Source organism: Pteropus medius, unplaced genomic scaffold (assembly GCF_902729225.1).
Source record: "Pteropus medius unplaced genomic scaffold, Ma_sr-lr_union100, whole genome shotgun sequence".
Lineage (NCBI taxonomy): Eukaryota > Metazoa > Chordata > Mammalia > Chiroptera > Pteropodidae > Pteropus > Pteropus medius.
This window is the reverse complement of record NW_024354886.1, coordinates 5,402,289-5,417,888: the sequence shown is the minus strand read 5'-3', so window position 1 is coordinate 5,417,888 and position 15,600 is coordinate 5,402,289. Positions and strand designations below refer to the sequence as shown.

Genomic DNA, 15,600 nt, shown 5'->3' with positions numbered 1-15,600 from the left:
CCCTGCCTCTTCCCATCTACCTTCCATGTTGGGCTGGACACAGAAAATTGTCACACCTTATTCCCAAGTCTTTCAGGAAACCTCTACTAACCACTACTCTTCCAAGGGCTGCAGTTGACTCGGAAGCAAGAGGTAAACTGATAAGCAAATACATCACTGGAGAGGTGTGAGACATGAATCCCCAGGGAATGCTAAAGGACACCCCCAACCTCCCACAACTTCTGCATTTCCAAGCCATGACTGGGAGCTTATCAGGCTCCTGCTACCCCATTTAGCAGGACGGGGAAAGAACTAACACATATCGAGAAAAAAAAAAGTAAGCTTAACTTTCAGCTGTTCTGAAAAATAAAAGTTGACTTGAACTCCCCATTTTCTGCATGTGTTTGTTGGGGTCACCAAAATTCACTGGGTTGTCCTTATAAAAACTGTGTAATTCAACTCTGACAATAAGAAAATGCTTCAGGTGACAGTTGGTCTGATATGACCAATTCCTCTGCGGCCTTCAGGCCTTGACCAACTGGGTTGATATCCCAGGCCTCAAATGGCTCCCTCTCCCTGCCTGCTCCCCATGATCCCCCACCTATCTAAATCTCCTTCGGGCCTGCTCAAGCCCATCTCCTCTAGGAGACTTCTCTAACTACCCCTACGTCCCATCCTCTCTCCTCCTGTAGCACTTACTAAATTTCTCTATAAGCATCTGACCCCCTAGTCTGTTTCAAAAGTGCAGGGAACTTTACTTTCTCACTGATTGTACCTCAAGAGCTTGGATCAGGTCTTGGTACATAGTAGGCCCTCAGGAAATACTGACTGAATTGGCAAATGAATGAATGAATGCTTTCTGCCTCATGGCATCTCAGAGATTGTTACTTAGCCTTCTCTGATGTGTTCCTGGTTCTGATTCCTCTAGACATGAAATTCGCTGAAGGGCTGTCTTATTCGTTTTTCTTTTATCCCTGCCACTCACCCTTCTGCTTAATAAATACTTATTGAAAGAAGAAAGGAAGTGATTTCAGGCGTTTGCAATCCAGAAAGCATGGAAGTGGGGGTCAGTGGGTAGTTATTTGGATTTCAAGGGTGTGGGTAATACTGGAGAAGAACAAGCTACTATATTTGCCTACAAATTTATTTATACCTGCTTCCTTCCACAGAGGGATTGAGGTGGCTTACAAAAATACACATAATACAAGGTAAAAAACAAATCTGAGAAAATCAGGACAAGGGGAAAGTAAGAGTAGGAAAAATCAGACCAAGTTGGCTGGTGAGAAGTGGGCCAAAAAGTTGGCCAAGTTCTCCCAGAGCCCAATGGAAACGTAAGTCCCTTTCCCTTCCCCACATGCCTCTCAGGAGAGCCCACAGGCCACACAAGGCCATGGGCATCCATGGAGGGGCTGTAAGACTCCTCCCCACACCTCCCTGGGCTCCAAAGGCCTGGCCTAGAAGCCTAGGAGGGCTTGGGGAGGGCTGTGTCTAGGCAAATGCTGCTCTGTAAGGGCTATCCCTTGGCCCCCAAGTGGGAGCCCAACTTGCTGACAGGGGCCTGTGACCTGCGACGGTAGGGTAAGGGCTGAAGGATCGTTCTTCCACTCAACGCTGCGAAGGTTCTGGAGCTAGCAACTCAATGCCATTCAGCCAAGTCTACTCGCGGCCTACTAAGCGCGCGCTCGGCATACAGAACACAAAGATGGAGGGAGCAGAGCGCCTTCCACCAACCCCACCCCCACCCCAACCAGACAAAGGGGCATGTTGCCCCTCCCCCAGCCTCTCCCTCGCGTTCCCCTCCACCCTCAGGCTGCCCTTTGGTGACTTCCTCTTCCCTCCAGGGGCAGCCTGGGGACTTCTCAGGAACTACGTTTCACCTGGGCTCTGGGCGGGGAGCGGGCGCGCGAAGGGCAGCTCCCCGCCCACACCAAGCCTAGGACAGCCCCAGGCCCGCGCCTTCATCTTTGAACCGACTCAGTTGGCCCCCAGCGCCTTCCCGCCGGGCTGCCCCGCCCCCACCCGGCCGAGCACGTGCTGCCCCGGGTGGGGGCTGGGCCCACTCCCGCCTCGGCTCCCCACCCCCACCGGAAACATTCCTGAAACATTCCTGAAACTAGGAGGCCCGGCCCCTCTGGTTCCCCACCCCGCCTCCACTCCCGGATCAGGGTTTTCCAGGCGTCCCCCCTCCACCGCCAGCTCGCCCCCTGAGGAGGGGGCTGGGCCGGGGCCTCGGCTGACTGGGGAGGAAGACGGGGAGCGGAGAAAAACATGAGTCACAGCCGTGTGTCACTGCTCCGCATTGCAATTCCCTTCATCACAGGAGGTGTGGAAGGCCGCCTCAAGGACCACGGGCGGGGAGGTGCGCCCGGGAAGGCTCCGGGCCCGGCCTGCAGGGTGCGCCTCTGACAGCACCCCTTTCTTCTCCCACCTCCCTCCCCGCCATCTTCCCACTGGCTTCCTTTTTTGTCGTGCAACAAGTCTTTGTTGAGCCGGGCGCTGTCGCGCATGGCGTGCGTGGACTCAGTCCCTGCCCTCAAAGTGCTTCTAGACGACCAGTGGTTCACGCTTTATTTCTTAAAAAGTCACAGTGGAGGGGGCCAGAGCACCAAGTGGGACCACGTTTCTCCAAAACACCTTCCAGGTCACCTAAGGGAGTTAACCTTCCCTCAGGTTTACCTGTAACGAGCGAATCGTTTCACTTCAAGGCTGCACCTTGATGGTTCACTCGCGGCCATTAATAAATTAAAACTCTGGATTTCACAAGTTTCACGTTTGAAATTCACAAGACCTGGATATCACCAGTCAGCCACACGCGGGTTGGCACTGAAATGTACATGCTGACACCTGTCCGCCCAGGGGAAATCTACCAGCCGCGTATCTGGGCGAAGGGGGCGTTGAGTAGGCCGCGGAATTCCTTAACTAGCGAGTTCCTCTCCACCCCTCCCTCCCTCCCATGCGCGGACCCCGCAGGGACCTACGCCGCCTACGTCCTTCGCCCCGCGGGAATCAGGTTCACACACCCGGAAGGCCCCTCAAGGGTGACTGCCAGAGACTACCATTCCAGACAGTAAGGACGCCCCCCGCCACATCCCTGCGAAAAGCCCCCTTGGCAATTCCTCTGTGCCCCTTCCTAGGTCTCCCGGCCCGGGACAGTGGGGAGTGGGCCAGAGCCTCGGGTTCCCATCCCTGGCCTCCCGCGGGCCCGCTCCGAGGTGCGACGCACCGCGCGCCCCTCCCAGCAGTCGGCACCCACCCGCGCGGCGGCGGCAGCGGTGGCGGCGGCGGCTGGCGGGCGGCCGCCCTTTTAAATCCCCGGGCTCATTTGCATGGCCCCGCCCCACCTCAGTGACACGGCTGGCGCGGGCGGGCCCGTCCCCCCTGCCCCTGGGTCGCTCTTTTTAAGCTCCCCTGAGCCGGGGCTGCGCTCCTCTAATTGGGACTCCGAGCCCGGGCTATTTCTGGCGCTGGCGCGGCTCCAAGAAGGCGTGAGTTCGCGGCCCCTCCGGTGGCTTCTTTTTTTTATATCTATTATTTAATTAAATTATTTATTTATTGAGGCCGCGCACGGGCCGTGCCTGGCTTCCTGCCCCTCGCCATCCTTCGGGGGAGGGGGAATATTTTTGTCCCCCCGCCTGGATGTGACACATAAATACCCCGCGGGGGCCTGGGCGGCGAGCACGCGGCGGTGGCAGTCTCTGAGCTCCTCTGCTCTCTCCCGGTTTCAGATCCGCATTTGCTACCAGCGGCGGCGGCGGCGGCGGAGCCAGGCCGGTCCTCAGCGCCCAGCACCGTCGCTCCCAGCAACCCGGAGCGCGCACCGCAGGCCGGCGGCCGAGCTCGCGGTGAGTCGTCCCCGGGGCCCGCGGCGGAGGGGGGCGCCCGCACCCCCGCCGCCCCTCCTGTGAGCCGCCCGGGGCTGCAGCGCGCGCCTCCGGCTTTATTCCCAGGCCGGGGCTGCGCGAGCCGCCGGCGGGGGAGGGCCGCACGGCGCGGGGGCGAGCGGCGGGGCCCGGCGGCGCGGGGAGGGCGCCCGCACCGCTTCCCCCGCGGCGCGGGCGCCCTGCGGGGGGCGGGGACCCGGGAAAGGCGCGCGGTGGGGGAGGGGGCGCGCGGCTGCGGCGAGCGCGAGTTGTGCACCCGGCGGAGCTCGGTGCACCTCGCGCGGCGGCCGCTCCCGCCAGGCTTGGGCAGGTGTGGGGGGCGGGGAGGGGAACAGGCTGCGGCGCCGCGGGAGAGTGGGGGGCCGGCCGTCTCCTACAGCTTGGAAGTTCTAGAAGTGAGGGGGATGGGCAGGAACCCCACAATTCGGCCCTACTCCGGCTCGGCCTTTCTCTGGGTGTCCCCTCAGCAGATGAGGCCGAAGAGCAGGCCTGGGTTTGGGGCTTCACCCCGACCCCACCTCTGGCCCTGGCCCGCGCGCCTCTTCAGCCCCCAGGGCCAGGCCTGCCCTCCGCCCCCACAAACTGGTTTCTCTGCTTTGCTGGGCTCTGTTGGAACTAGTCCCTTTGACTCCCCGTTTCAATTTATTTTCCTGGGGCTTTATTTTGCGGGGAGGGCGCGGAAGGAGGTGGCTTTCTTCCTTTCCCCCGCGCCCGCGTGTGCCAGGTTTCCTGCCCCAAGGCGGGCTTGGGTGCCCCCTCTGGCAGGAAGTGGGGCCGGGTGCACCCGCGTGGCGGTGCATGCGGTCGGGGTGCACCGGTTTCCCGCGCCTGCAAGAGTGGCCTGCGCCCCTCCCCCCGCGCGCTCTGGCCCCTCGTCCCGCCCGCCGACCTGCAACGGCCAGGCGCCGACACTTGCAGAGTCACCCTGGGGCCGGGTATGGAGCAGGGGACGACAGGGACTTAACCAGCCTCCAGGAGGGTAAGGAAAGTGGCGGGCTGGAGGGTCACCAGGAACCTACTCCATCCGGCCCGCCAACTTACTGTGTGACCTTAGGCTACTCATCAGGGCTCTCTGGGTTACTTTTTTTGTAAAATAAAATTTGTGACGATATCCTAGGGTCCTTCCTGCAGATTCTCTTAAACATTTATGGTTCACACATTGCATGCATGGCTATGGAGGGGACAAGCTTGAGGCCCAAAAAAGCTTACTGTAAATTGAAGGATTGAGTTGGACCCTAAACTTGGCTTCTCTGCGCTAGGCCTCTGATGTTCAGAAACAGGTGGAAGAGACAGCATATGTTGGTCTCACCAGAGAGGGCCTAGGGCCTTCAGTTTGTGGAGGCCTGGGTTTGGAATGGGTGAATGGATTAAAGGATTCTCAACAGCAAGAGATGGAGGGATGCACCAGGTGAAATAAACTTTCAGGGAAACCAGGCAGGATCCTGGCAGGTGGGGCCCAGGTTCTCTGGAATTAGGACCAGCTCCATCCAACTGGAACTCCCTCTATGAGGGTGCCTCCTGCAGACCTCATGTGAGGCCAGTGCTCATTTAGTTGATTAATTTCGATGTTTAGTTTGAAAGGGGGACCTGTGGTGTAATAGAAGATTCTAATCACTGCCTGTAATTACAGAGCAGGCCAAGCCACTAATGACGGAGCAGGATAAATCATCAACCACCTTGTTTAAAAGGGTCTTCAAGTCTGAAATATAAAGTAGAATAATTACCGAAGTCCCGGCTTCTGGAGCATCCTGAAGCTTAAGGATGGGGGCCTCTGGCCCTCCAAAAGTCACATTTGCAAAAATGGTTTTTTCCTCTCATTGCGTTAAAATTGGAAATTGTCTGAAAATATGAAAAGGGGAAAGAAGTCATATTCAAATGTTTTGTCATTTTTGATTGGGGCGAAGACTTCCTGTTGTTTAGGCATTTTAAACTCTGGTTTTATCCTTATAGCAGTCTGGAGAGGTAGTTGAGGCACATGTCTTACTGTTAACCCCATTTTACAGATTGAGGGGCTTTCAGAAGTGGAGCCACTGGGCCCACCCTTTGCCAAATATAGTCAGGGATTGGTTACCACAGGTGTGTGGAGCCATAGATTTCCTAGTTCAAGTCTCTAACTTGGGGATAATAACTGAGGGGACAAGGGATGGGAATGTGGGGGACCCTTACTGTCTTTTTTAAGATACTGGAAAGAAGAGGCTTCCAACTCCAGGGTGCAGGTGTTCTTGCAGTAGGTTTTAGGTAAACTCAAATAGTGGGGCTGATTTGACTCTAGCCTTCTAAGAAGAGGGAACAGGCTAGAAAAGGACCAAGAAGCTTTTAGGATATCCCTGCCAGGGCTCCAGGGGGTCAGCTAGCATCTGTTAGAAGGGTTTATCTTAGTTGGAGATGCCCTTCCTGTAAGGAATCAAAGTGAAAGATCTCATTTTACTCCAGGTAGGCAGGGTTGGGGTGAGGGGAAAGAGGAGACCCACCTTTCAACTTTGGTCTCTTTTTCCTTCCCTCACCTCATTCATTGCAGTTCAGCCATCTTCCCCTTTCCCAAATCGTGTCCCCATCTTTGAATCATCAGGCTTTACCCTGGGAGAGAACAGAGGGGGGCGTTGATGGGGTGGGCACCAACCTTGGCCTTGTGTTTGGTAAGTATCAGGGTTGACTCTTCTAGCATTTGATCCTAAGCCTTGGGCCTTGGCAGTGTGGTGAGTAAGGTGCCCAGGGGATTGAAACTCATGGCTTCCAGATGTCCAGGGCTCATTCTCTCTGCTTACCTTTCCTCCCTTGCTCCCTGTGAGTTCCCTAGGCTTGGTTTTTCTCTTAAAGAGAAAGGGCAGCAGCTGACTAGAGATGGTGGCCTCAGCCATGTAAGGACCCCCCCACCTCACCCACACCTTTGCTAGGGCAGCCTCACCCTCAGCCAGGTCTGGGTTGCCTAAGCCAGCTTTTGCTTCTTGGGCCAGGACCCTGTGAGGGTGGCAGGACAACAAAGAGCCTTTCTGAAAAGGAGATAAGGAGCTAATTAGAACCAACAGGCCCAGCCTCCCCCTGTAGCAGCAGGGTGGGAATACTGGATACCCCTGGGAGCAGGCAGTTTGCTGCAGTACGATTGGAGGGTAGGAGTGATGAAGGTGGTAGGAGGTGGCTGAAACAAGATGTTTTGTTTAAAAATGCCTTTTTTTTTTTTTTTTGAAGCATCCCAGCCATTGCTTCTCCATCTGCTCCATAGAGAAGGGAAGATGAGCGAGTCAAGTTCGAAGTCCAGCCAGCCCTTGGCCTCCAAGCAGGAAAAGGATGGCACTGAGAAGCGAGGGCGGGGCAGGCCTCGTAAGCAGCCTCCGGTGAGTCCCGGGACAACGCTGGTAGGGAGTCAGGTGGGTGTCCAAATCTTTGCCTTGGTTTACTCCTTTGGGCTAGGGAGGTGCCAGGCATCTCGACAGATGAAAACAGGAATGGAGAGGTGCAGAATTGTTCTTGTCTGTGTGTCCTCCCAACACAGGCCCGTACCCTGCACTCACCAGCGCTGGTCAGATTCTTCTGAGACCTTGGAAGAGGAGTGGGGGCTGAGCCCATGACAAAGTCTAAGCCCGAAGTGACCCTCTGGTCACAAAGGCCAATGCTTACATTGTGGTAGACCACTCACCCTTTCTAGTCCATCATGGACTAGTGTGTTTATAAAGCACAATAAAGGTGAATTCTAGAAAATGAAAATACACGAGCCTGGGATTTTTAATCATGAGATTCATCACGCATATTGTTCCGTGAATTTACTGTGAAAGTTCTTAGATACTTATTGTCAGTTTCTATACTTCCCTCATTCTGGGCCAGTAGCAAAGTTTGTGGGCCCGCACCTGTTCATGGGCCTCAGTGCCAGTGTCCCTGAATTAGGCTTTGCCCCTGGCTCCATAAATGGAAATTTAAGTCCAGGAAGTTGAAAATGTTGGGGAGTTGGTTGCAATGACCCTTGGAACCCTGGTGCTGACCTCCCACAGGATTAGAAGGCCAGCCTTACACTGGGACACCCTGTAGAGCATGGCCAGTCAGGCTGTGCAGGCCACCTGTTGACATGGTGGAGGTCTTGGTTTCTCTCATGAGGGGCAGCTGTGGGTGAAGTCCAGTTGCTGCCCTTTTCCTGGAGAAGAGGAAACTGAGATCGGTCCTTGCCTGTTACACATCAGGTCCCCGGCTTCCCCATCTGTAAGGTAGAGAGAGTGCTCTGTCCTGACTCTAGGAGACATAAGCCATAAGGAGTCAGCTTTCTCTTTCTGAGCCCAGTGCATTGAGGGTGGGGAACTTATCCTCTTGGTCTGGTTCCCTTGGTCTCCCCTCTTCTCTTCTTGGCTGGGGGTAGGAAAGGTGTTACAGAAGGGGTGTCGAGTTACTGGACCATGCTTATAAACAGCCCATGGGCAGCCACCTCAGGAAACCATAGCTGATATGCCTTTACTGCCCAGTTTCTATGCATTATGCAGCAGCCTTTTATCCTGTCTCAGGCTTATTAAAGTTTTAGTGGCAACGATGGCAGGGATCTCTGGGGTTCCTTCTCCCTGGGAAGCATTCCGGAGGGTCAGTTGGCAGGTAGAGGCTGGAGGCTCTTTTCTCTTGTGCATCCTCCGGTCTCCAGCATGTATCATTGGAGCGGGTGGGCAATGATTGTGGTTTAGGACTAATATATTCTTCATTTAATTTTCATGATATCCTACAAGGTAAGTCTTGTCATTTATAGATGAGGAAACGAGCTTGAGCATTAAGTGTCTTCCGCAAAATCTTAGGGTTAGTCAGTGGCAGAGCTGGGAAGTGGGTAAGTTGCCTGTTTGCCCCATGACATATTTCCCAGAGGGTCTTCTGGCTTGTCATTTTGTCACAGAGATGAAAGGGGAGGGCCTTTGTAAAAGATGGTTAAACTGAATCCTGAGGGCTTGCCCCTGCCATCCTTCCTGTGGGTTCCTGAGTCAGGGTGATGGTTCGCTGACTTAACCCTGCCAGGGTGGGGCAGAAAGCTCTGTTTTCTAAAAGAGGTGAGACAGGTGGCATCTGTGTTCTTCACTGTCTGTCTTTGCAGAAGGAACCCAGTGAAGTGCCAACACCTAAGAGACCTCGGGGCCGACCAAAGGGGAGCAAAAACAAGGGCGCTGCCAAGACCCGGGTGAGGCTCAGTGGGAGGGTGCTCCTAATGCAAGGAGGGAGGGTCCTCTCATGGGGAGTATGGGAAAGGGCTGGCTTGTCCTGATTCAGCTCCCTCTTCCCTGGTATGTGGGTGGTAGGCAATGGGTCTTGCTAATTGGGGAAAGCAAGGTGATGACTGAGGTCTCACTTCTGGGGCCTTGGTCCTGCCCAGGACAATGGGGAAGTCAAGTCAGAAGTCATAGCTTTCCTGGTCTGGAGAAAGGTGATTTGGGAGGAGTGAAGGGACAGCCCCACCAGCCCCTGGGCTGAGGATGTTACCTTCTATCCTGGGGTCCCCTGGATCCTGAGGGACTGGGGATAAGCAAGGAAGGCCAGATTCTGGTGGCATCAGGCTTTCAGAGAAGTTATTTTGTTTTTTATTTTATTTTTTCTAAGACACGACTCATATCCTCTGAGTCATGGGTGGAGGAGGGAGTGGGGGGCGTGTGTATATGTGGGGTGGGGGAGGCAATGTGGCTGGCCAGTCATCGACAGCTGGACTTGGGTGGGCCTGCTGGGGTGAGAGTCCTGGGCTGCCCTGAGCAGAGGTAGGCAGTTCTGTACCTCTGTTCCTTCACCATCCCAGGCTCTGGTCATTGGGTTATCACTGTCAGGAACATTTTTCACTTAGTGGATCTTTTCTCTGACCATCTAGAAAACCACCACGACTCCAGGGAGGAAACCAAGGGGCAGGCCCAAAAAACTGGTAGGTGAAGGGGCGGTGGCACCTTGGCTCTTCGGGGGAGGGTGCAAAAAATGGGTGATGCCTGATCCTGTGCACCCATTATGGAAAGACAGCTCTCCCTGACCTGCAGGGCCAGGAATGGTGGGGTATCACATTTTACCCAGGCCCAGAGAAGGGAAGGGATTTGCCCAAGGCCCAGTCAGGCTCCTGGCACCCAGTCCAGGGCTTTTAAGGGGCTGTGTGTCCATGAGAAGTGAGGGGACCCGAGTATAAACCAGACCAGACCGCTGCCCTGCACTAGTGGGGGATGTCTCTGCCTCTGCTTCTAGAACAGACACAGGACTTCTCAGGGGGATCTTGGAGGTCATTTAGTCCATTCCCCATCATAGGAGTGAGGAAGGGACATTACACAGGGAACTGGTGAGGTTTGGCCTTACAACCTGATCTTGAGGAGGGAGGAAGCAGCAGCAGTTTCTCAGCCCTGAGATAGGGTCAGTGCTGGGTGGGAGCTGAGGAATGATCCCACGTGGAGGCAGTTCCTCACAGGGAGGCTCTTCTATTTCCGGGCCCCCAAATAGTCAGTGGAAGTAGGTGGGTTGGTCAGAAGACTGCCTCTAGGGGGCTACCCTGCAGGTAGAGCCACCCCAGCCTTCCTCCTCCTGACCCTTTTCTATCCCCAACCTGCTCCCTGCACTCCCTGAGGCATTCATTCCTCGAGCTGAGCAGCCACCACCACCAGGGTTAGGGGGAGTAGGGGGTGTTGGCTCAGTCCCAAGAGTGAGTAACAGGAAACAAGTTGTTTTGGAGTTTGTGCCTGGCACGGGGGCCGGGCCTGTGTGGTGTCCCAACATTCCCACCCAGTGAGTGAGCCCCAGCGGGCGGCACACACACTTCCACTTCCTCCCCACCCTGGCCTGGGGTCAGCCTGTGGCTGTGGCCACTGCACAGCCCTGCTCTGCAGCCCAGCAGCTGCCCCTGTGGGCCAAGGCCACCTGGTTCCCCTGTACCCACCAGGGGGGGCTCATGCACCCTCCAGCCACCCCTTCCCTTCCCATTTCCTCTCCTGGTCACCTCCTCCCCTCCCACTGAAGAGCTAGTCACTTCCTCACTTCTCAAGCTTTAGTAGGGTACTGAGCTCTACCCAGTCCCCTCACCATGGGCCCTGGGGCAAGGGAGCCTGGCTCTGAGAGCAGCGTGTGTGTGGTTTTTTTCCCTCCCTTTAAATTCTTCCTTTTTTATGAATGAAACTGGGCTGTGGAGGTTGCTGAGTCACCCACACACTCAGCCCTGACTCATCCCCCTTCTGGAGAGCCAGGGAGTGCAGGGAGGTGTGTGTGGGGGGAGCCTGGCCTGTGCCCCTCCCCCACAGCTCTGGGGGTGGAGGAGGAGGAGGGCCAGGCTTGGCACTCCTACTGACAGCCCTGCCTACCTCACAGGAGAAGGAGGAAGAAGAGGGCATCTCGCAGGAGTCCTCAGAGGAGGAGCAGTGACCGCGCCGTGCCACCTGCTTCCTCATCGAGGAGCAGTTTCCTTCTGGGACTGGACAGCTCCGCTCCCACTGCCCCCCTGCCCCTTCCCCCAGGCCCACACATCACCGCCACCTACCTGCGCCTGCACCGCCACACTACACAGCACACCAGCCGCTGCAGGGCCCTGGTGGCCCAGGTGGGGAGCAGTTTTCCTTTGGTCTCGGATCCCAGCGACCCCTCCCTCACCCACGTGCACACACTTGCCCTCCCAAAGCTGACTTCCCACTTAGCCGCACCCTGCACCTGCTGCGTCCCCACTCTCAGTGGTAGGGACATTGCTGACTGGGCTCTTGGTTTGGGGGTCCTTTCTCCCCCACTCTTCCCTCTGGCATCCATTAAGGGGCCTGGGAGGGCTCCCTGGCCTTAAAAGGGGCCCAAGCCCCATCATTCTGACATGCCCACTCCATTGTACTGGCAGCAGCAGCAGGAGCAGGTGTGGCCAATGGATAGGGCTGCTTGGCCCCAAGATGCTCCCAACCAACCTGTCTCTCACCAGGTGCAGCTCACACCCACTTTTCTTCCTTCCCCACCTTGCCTAGTCCCTGCACTAGGTTAGCAGCCCCCTTGGGGCACAGGAAGAAAGGCAGGAGGGATTGAGCCCCCTACCCCATCTGCTTCCACTCTAGGCCTCATTTCCCTTTTCCTCACATGGGGCACTACTAAGGAGCTAGCCTTGCCCACTCCCACCCTTCTGCTCCTCCCCACCCCCCAAGGTTCTGGTTCCATCTTTCCTCTGTTCACAAACTACCTCTGGACAGTTGTGTTGTTTTTTGTTCAACGTTTCATTCTTAGACATCTGTCATTGCTGCTGCTACCAGCGCCAAATGTTCATCCTCATTGCCTCCTGTTCTGCCCACATTCCCCTCCTCCAAGATATTCTTAGGGGATGGGGCCTGGAGCAAAGCAGGCTGGGTTACCGACTACCCCAGTCCCAGGGAAGGTGGGGCCCTGCCCCTAGGATGCTGCAGCAGAGTGAGCAGGGGGGGGACCTGTGTTGACCGTCGAAGTGTAGGGGCCACCTTCTCCCCCTGTTCTGCCAGGGAGGAGGTAGCCATTATTTGTCCCAGCCTGGGGCTCCCCCCCTCTGGTTTCCTATTTGCAGTTACTTGAATAAAAAAAAATATCCTTTTCTGGACTGGAGTCTTTCTCTGGTGGGTGCCTGGAGCAGGTAAGGGTGAAAACCAAGGATCTTGGGGGAGCGGGGTGCAGGCAGAACTTTGGAGGTCCCCTGCCCAACTCTTAGGCTGGGGATAGGGAGAAGAACAAGCTACTGGCATCAGCTCTAGGAGAGGTAATTTAAACCCCTCTTGAAGAAATGAACCACACTGCTAGCCACAAAACATTTTATTTACAAAATATATACTGAATGTACATCAGGCCCTGTCACCATAGAAACAACTCCAAAGCCAAGTCAGAGAGGGCTAAAGATGGGGCCAATAGAAAGGGCAAAGCTATGCCTCGTCTCCTAGCCACCATTTAACCCTAAAAGGAAAAAGTTCCCATTGGTGCCTGGGAGTGGGCAGCAGGCTCAGCCCACAAAGGACTGAGGCCTAGGGGCAAGTAAAGTGTTGGGGCTGGCTGCTATGCATGAGCTTATAAAATGGGTGCTGCCAGGGTGGATGGGAGGAGGAATGGAGACCCAGGACCCAGCAGGGGGAGCTGGATGAGCACGAGTGGGAGGGGAAAGCAGCAGGCAGCAGGGCCCCAAAGTTCTGAAGATCAGGGCAAGGGAGTCAGGTCATGTCTTGACATCCAGCAAGGGCATCCGCTTGTGCTGGTAGCCACTCTGCCAGCCATGTACCACCTGTGAGAGGATACCATGTCACAAAACGGTTCTGGACACTAGGAGTTCATGGCACAACCTTGGAGGATGTACCCCGCTACTCAGCCCAAATGGGGAGAGCTGAGGTCATAACTAGGCTCTGGTTTCAGTGGTGAGTATGGGTGAGAGCAGAGCAGACCCACCTCTGCCGATTCTCCGTCCTGACTGCTCACCTTGGGGTCTCCTATGTCAGAGAGTAGCTCCTGCTCAGCCTCGTGTAGCTCTTCAGCGGGGTCATAACTGTACATAGGGAGCAGGTGATGGCGAAGCCGGTCCACCCTGGGAAGCAGGGGAGGCAGGGCTCAGCCTAGGAGGCCCACCCTATTCTTTAAATACCTGACTGCCCTGTCTCCATTCTCCCTGGCAGGGGCACTTCCAGTGGGTGCCTTTCCGGATACACTACGTCTCTAAGAACACATGTCCAATTCTACTCCCCAGGGGGTAAGCTGAGCCTAACCTAACTGGAGTGTAGGGAATTTCAGACTTGTATCAGGATGGCTGACAGGAATCATACGTGTATGCAGAGAACTCAGATACTATGGGAAGAAATTTAAGTAGATGGTGAAGGTGGTAGCATTCGGGGGCAGCGACACTCACCGCTTTTTCTTCTGGACATACATTACCTGTAAGAGAGAGAGCACTGTGGAGGCTGGGAACCCAGGATGGCCCACCCACCTCCACACCCTCCACTCCACTGTAACAGCAGGACAGCAGCCCCGCTCAACAAAGGTGTGGTTGTGTATGTGTGAATGTGGGAGCTCCTTACCACAGCCACCACCACCCCGACCAGGGTGATGAGGAAGAAAGGCCCCAATACATAGCCCACCATGGAGTCGCTGTTGGCCTGGGGGTCAGTGGGCACTGTGGTGTTACTCATGACATCGGCAGCTGGAGAGCTGGGTAGTCAGCATGGGCAGTAGTGCCTCGGGAGGGTGCCTCCACTGGGCTCCCTGGGGAGGAGGAAGGGAGGTTATCAATTTCACCCAGGGTGACATCAGGCTCTGGATCCCTCCTCAAGAGCGGGGGTGATGTATGAAAACTTAGGTCAGGCACTGGGATGAGGGATCCTCCAAGTCAATGTGATGAGTTTAATCCTCCAATGATTCTCAGCAAACCCTGGGTGTAAAAGGCACCTAAGGAAGGCCCAGACCCAGAGCCTAAATTCTGCCCAGCTCTTATCCCCAAATCACGGTGGGGCCCAGCTGCTGGCCAAACACTTGCAGATATCAGCTCCTGGGGAAAGGTTAGATGTAAGTTTCCAGCTCCTGCCCCAACCTCCTGGGGCTGCCAGCTCCTATCCAGTGAAGCAAAATGGGGAGATTAGGTAAAAACTTGAGAGTCCTGCACTGTGGCATAGGGGGTGAAGTAGGAGCATTTGAAGGAGCGCAGCCTCAGTTCTGATCCAATGCCCACATTTCAAGCTTTAGGCCCTATGTCCCCCTTGTCCCCGCTGTCACTCCAGACATATAGCCTGGACACCCTCTCCCCCATCTGTCTTCTGCCAGGGTGGACACAAATGGGCAAGGCTGGACTGTACCTGCAAGATGATGTCACCTCCCTCTGGTCCCCACCCAGGGCTCCGCCCAGGTCCTTTCCCTCCAGGCCTGGATTGAGATGCGGAGAGAGTGAGCTGCCATCGACAGATGTAAGGAGACTGCCATTGGGCGGCTGCACAAAGATGCCCCAAGGTCCCTGACCCCAGTTTGCCTGGGTCTCCATATGAGCTACCTGTCCCGGTGTCCGTGGGGGTCACTGGGTTTGCCCAATCGCACGCACACTGTCCCATGGTCGAGGATACATGTCGAAGTGGGGAGGGTGTGTCAGGCCGCTCCTAGGATGCGGACCAGCAACGGCGAGCGGGAGGTAGGTCTCACGGCTCTGGGAGGCTCAGGCCGGGAGAGGGAGTCTGAGGGGAGCGCAGAGAGGCCAGGGCATCCTGGAACCCCGGCAACCCGAGGCATGGACCCGTGCCGGCGCTCTGCAGCCCATTCAACCCAGCCGTGCCTTACCTCCCGCCGCTGCAGCCCGGACAGGAACGCCCTCGGTCTGCTCCAGGGCCCCGGAAGAACCTGGAGGCGCGTGATCAAAGGACCCGGGGAAATGGGCGGAGCCGCAGCGCCCGGGCGCAGCCAATCCGGTGTCGGAAGGCTGACGGCCCGGACACTTCTGGAGCGGCCAATCCAGAGGCGGGGAGTGGGCGGTACGAAGTTGGGGACTCCCCAGGTTGCAGGGTACATCTCGCGGCAGCAGGGGGCAGCCGAGGGTTGCGCAGCGGGGGGTGGAGGTCGCTAGGGGAGGGGGCGGGGCGCATGGTTTCCCGGCGTGCCCTGGGGCAGACCCCAGCTGTGCGCCCGCGTTTGGGATTCAGATTCCTAGGCGAGTCCCGGTGTCTGCCCCGCTTCGCGTCTGGTTGGAGCCCAGGTATAGAGCCAAGCCCAGCCGTGAGGCGACTGGCGGCGCGTCCCTGACGGCAGGACCCTGCCCCATTAGTGTGTTTTGAGTCCTCCACGCTTCCTAGTGCCCATTATCCCTCTGGGCTGCGCGCAG

At 56.4% G+C, this 15,600-nt stretch overlaps 2 protein-coding genes across 6 annotated transcripts; one reads left to right on the top strand and one right to left on the bottom strand.

Annotated features, from left to right (window-relative positions):
* The first annotated feature begins 3,321 nt into the window (after nt 1-3,321).
* On the top strand, nt 3,322-12,366 carry HMGA1 (high mobility group AT-hook 1). Of its 2 annotated transcripts, none has more exons than XM_039856073.1 (6): nt 3,322-3,464; nt 3,705-3,821; nt 7,047-7,192; nt 8,914-8,997; nt 9,673-9,723; nt 11,139-12,366. In XM_039856073.1, the coding sequence occupies exons 3-6, from the start codon at nt 7,091-7,093 to the stop codon at nt 11,190-11,192; spliced, it is 291 nt and encodes a 96-aa protein (XP_039712007.1). In that variant the 5' UTR covers nt 3,322-3,464; nt 3,705-3,821; nt 7,047-7,090; the 3' UTR covers nt 11,193-12,366. The 2 variants fall into 2 exon arrangements, with proteins under 2 accessions (XP_039712007.1, XP_039712006.1); XM_039856072.1 differs by having other exon boundaries at nt 7,047-7,225.
* Nucleotides 12,367-12,557: 191 nt separating this feature from the next.
* On the bottom strand, nt 12,558-15,178 carry SMIM29 (small integral membrane protein 29). Of its 4 annotated transcripts, none has more exons than XM_039856077.1 (5): nt 15,063-15,178; nt 13,880-14,003; nt 13,651-13,676; nt 13,227-13,332; nt 12,558-13,035 (listed from the first exon to the last, which is right to left on the bottom strand). In XM_039856077.1, the coding sequence occupies exons 2-5, from the start codon at nt 13,928-13,930 to the stop codon at nt 12,970-12,972; spliced, it is 249 nt and encodes an 82-aa protein (XP_039712011.1). In that variant the 5' UTR covers nt 13,931-14,003; nt 15,063-15,178; the 3' UTR covers nt 12,558-12,969. The 4 variants fall into 4 exon arrangements, with proteins under 4 accessions (XP_039712011.1, XP_039712008.1, XP_039712010.1 ...); XM_039856074.1 differs by having other exon boundaries at nt 13,820-14,003; nt 15,063-15,177; XM_039856076.1 differs by lacking the exon at nt 15,063-15,178 and adding an exon at nt 14,782-15,056 and having other exon boundaries at nt 13,820-14,003.
* Between the last annotated feature and the right edge of the window lie 422 nt (nt 15,179-15,600).

What these genes read in the sequence shown, in the direction of transcription:
- HMGA1 (XM_039856072.1), top strand. Translation starts at nt 7,091, where the DNA reads ATGAGCGAGTCAAGTTCGAAGTCCAGCCAGCCCTTGGCCTCCAAGCAG. An exon ending in AGGGCGCTGCCAAGACCCGG is followed by an intron (nt 8,998 to 9,672) that starts GTGAGGCTCAGT and finishes CTGACCATCTAG; the next exon opens with AAAACCACCACGACTCCAGG. An exon ending in GGGGCAGGCCCAAAAAACTG is followed by an intron (nt 9,724 to 11,138) that starts GTAGGTGAAGGG and finishes CCTACCTCACAG; the next exon opens with GAGAAGGAGGAAGAAGAGGG.
- SMIM29 (XM_039856074.1), bottom strand. Translation starts at nt 13,930, where the DNA reads ATGAGTAACACCACAGTGCCCACTGACCCCCAGGCCAACAGCGACTCC. An exon ending in TATGTCCAGAAGAAAAAGCG is followed by an intron (nt 13,333 to 13,650) that starts GTGAGTGTCGCT and finishes CCTGCTTCCCAG; the next exon opens with GGTGGACCGGCTTCGCCATC. An exon ending in CTGACATAGGAGACCCCAAG is followed by an intron (nt 13,036 to 13,226) that starts GTGAGCAGTCAG and finishes ATCCTCTCACAG; the next exon opens with GTGGTACATGGCTGGCAGAG.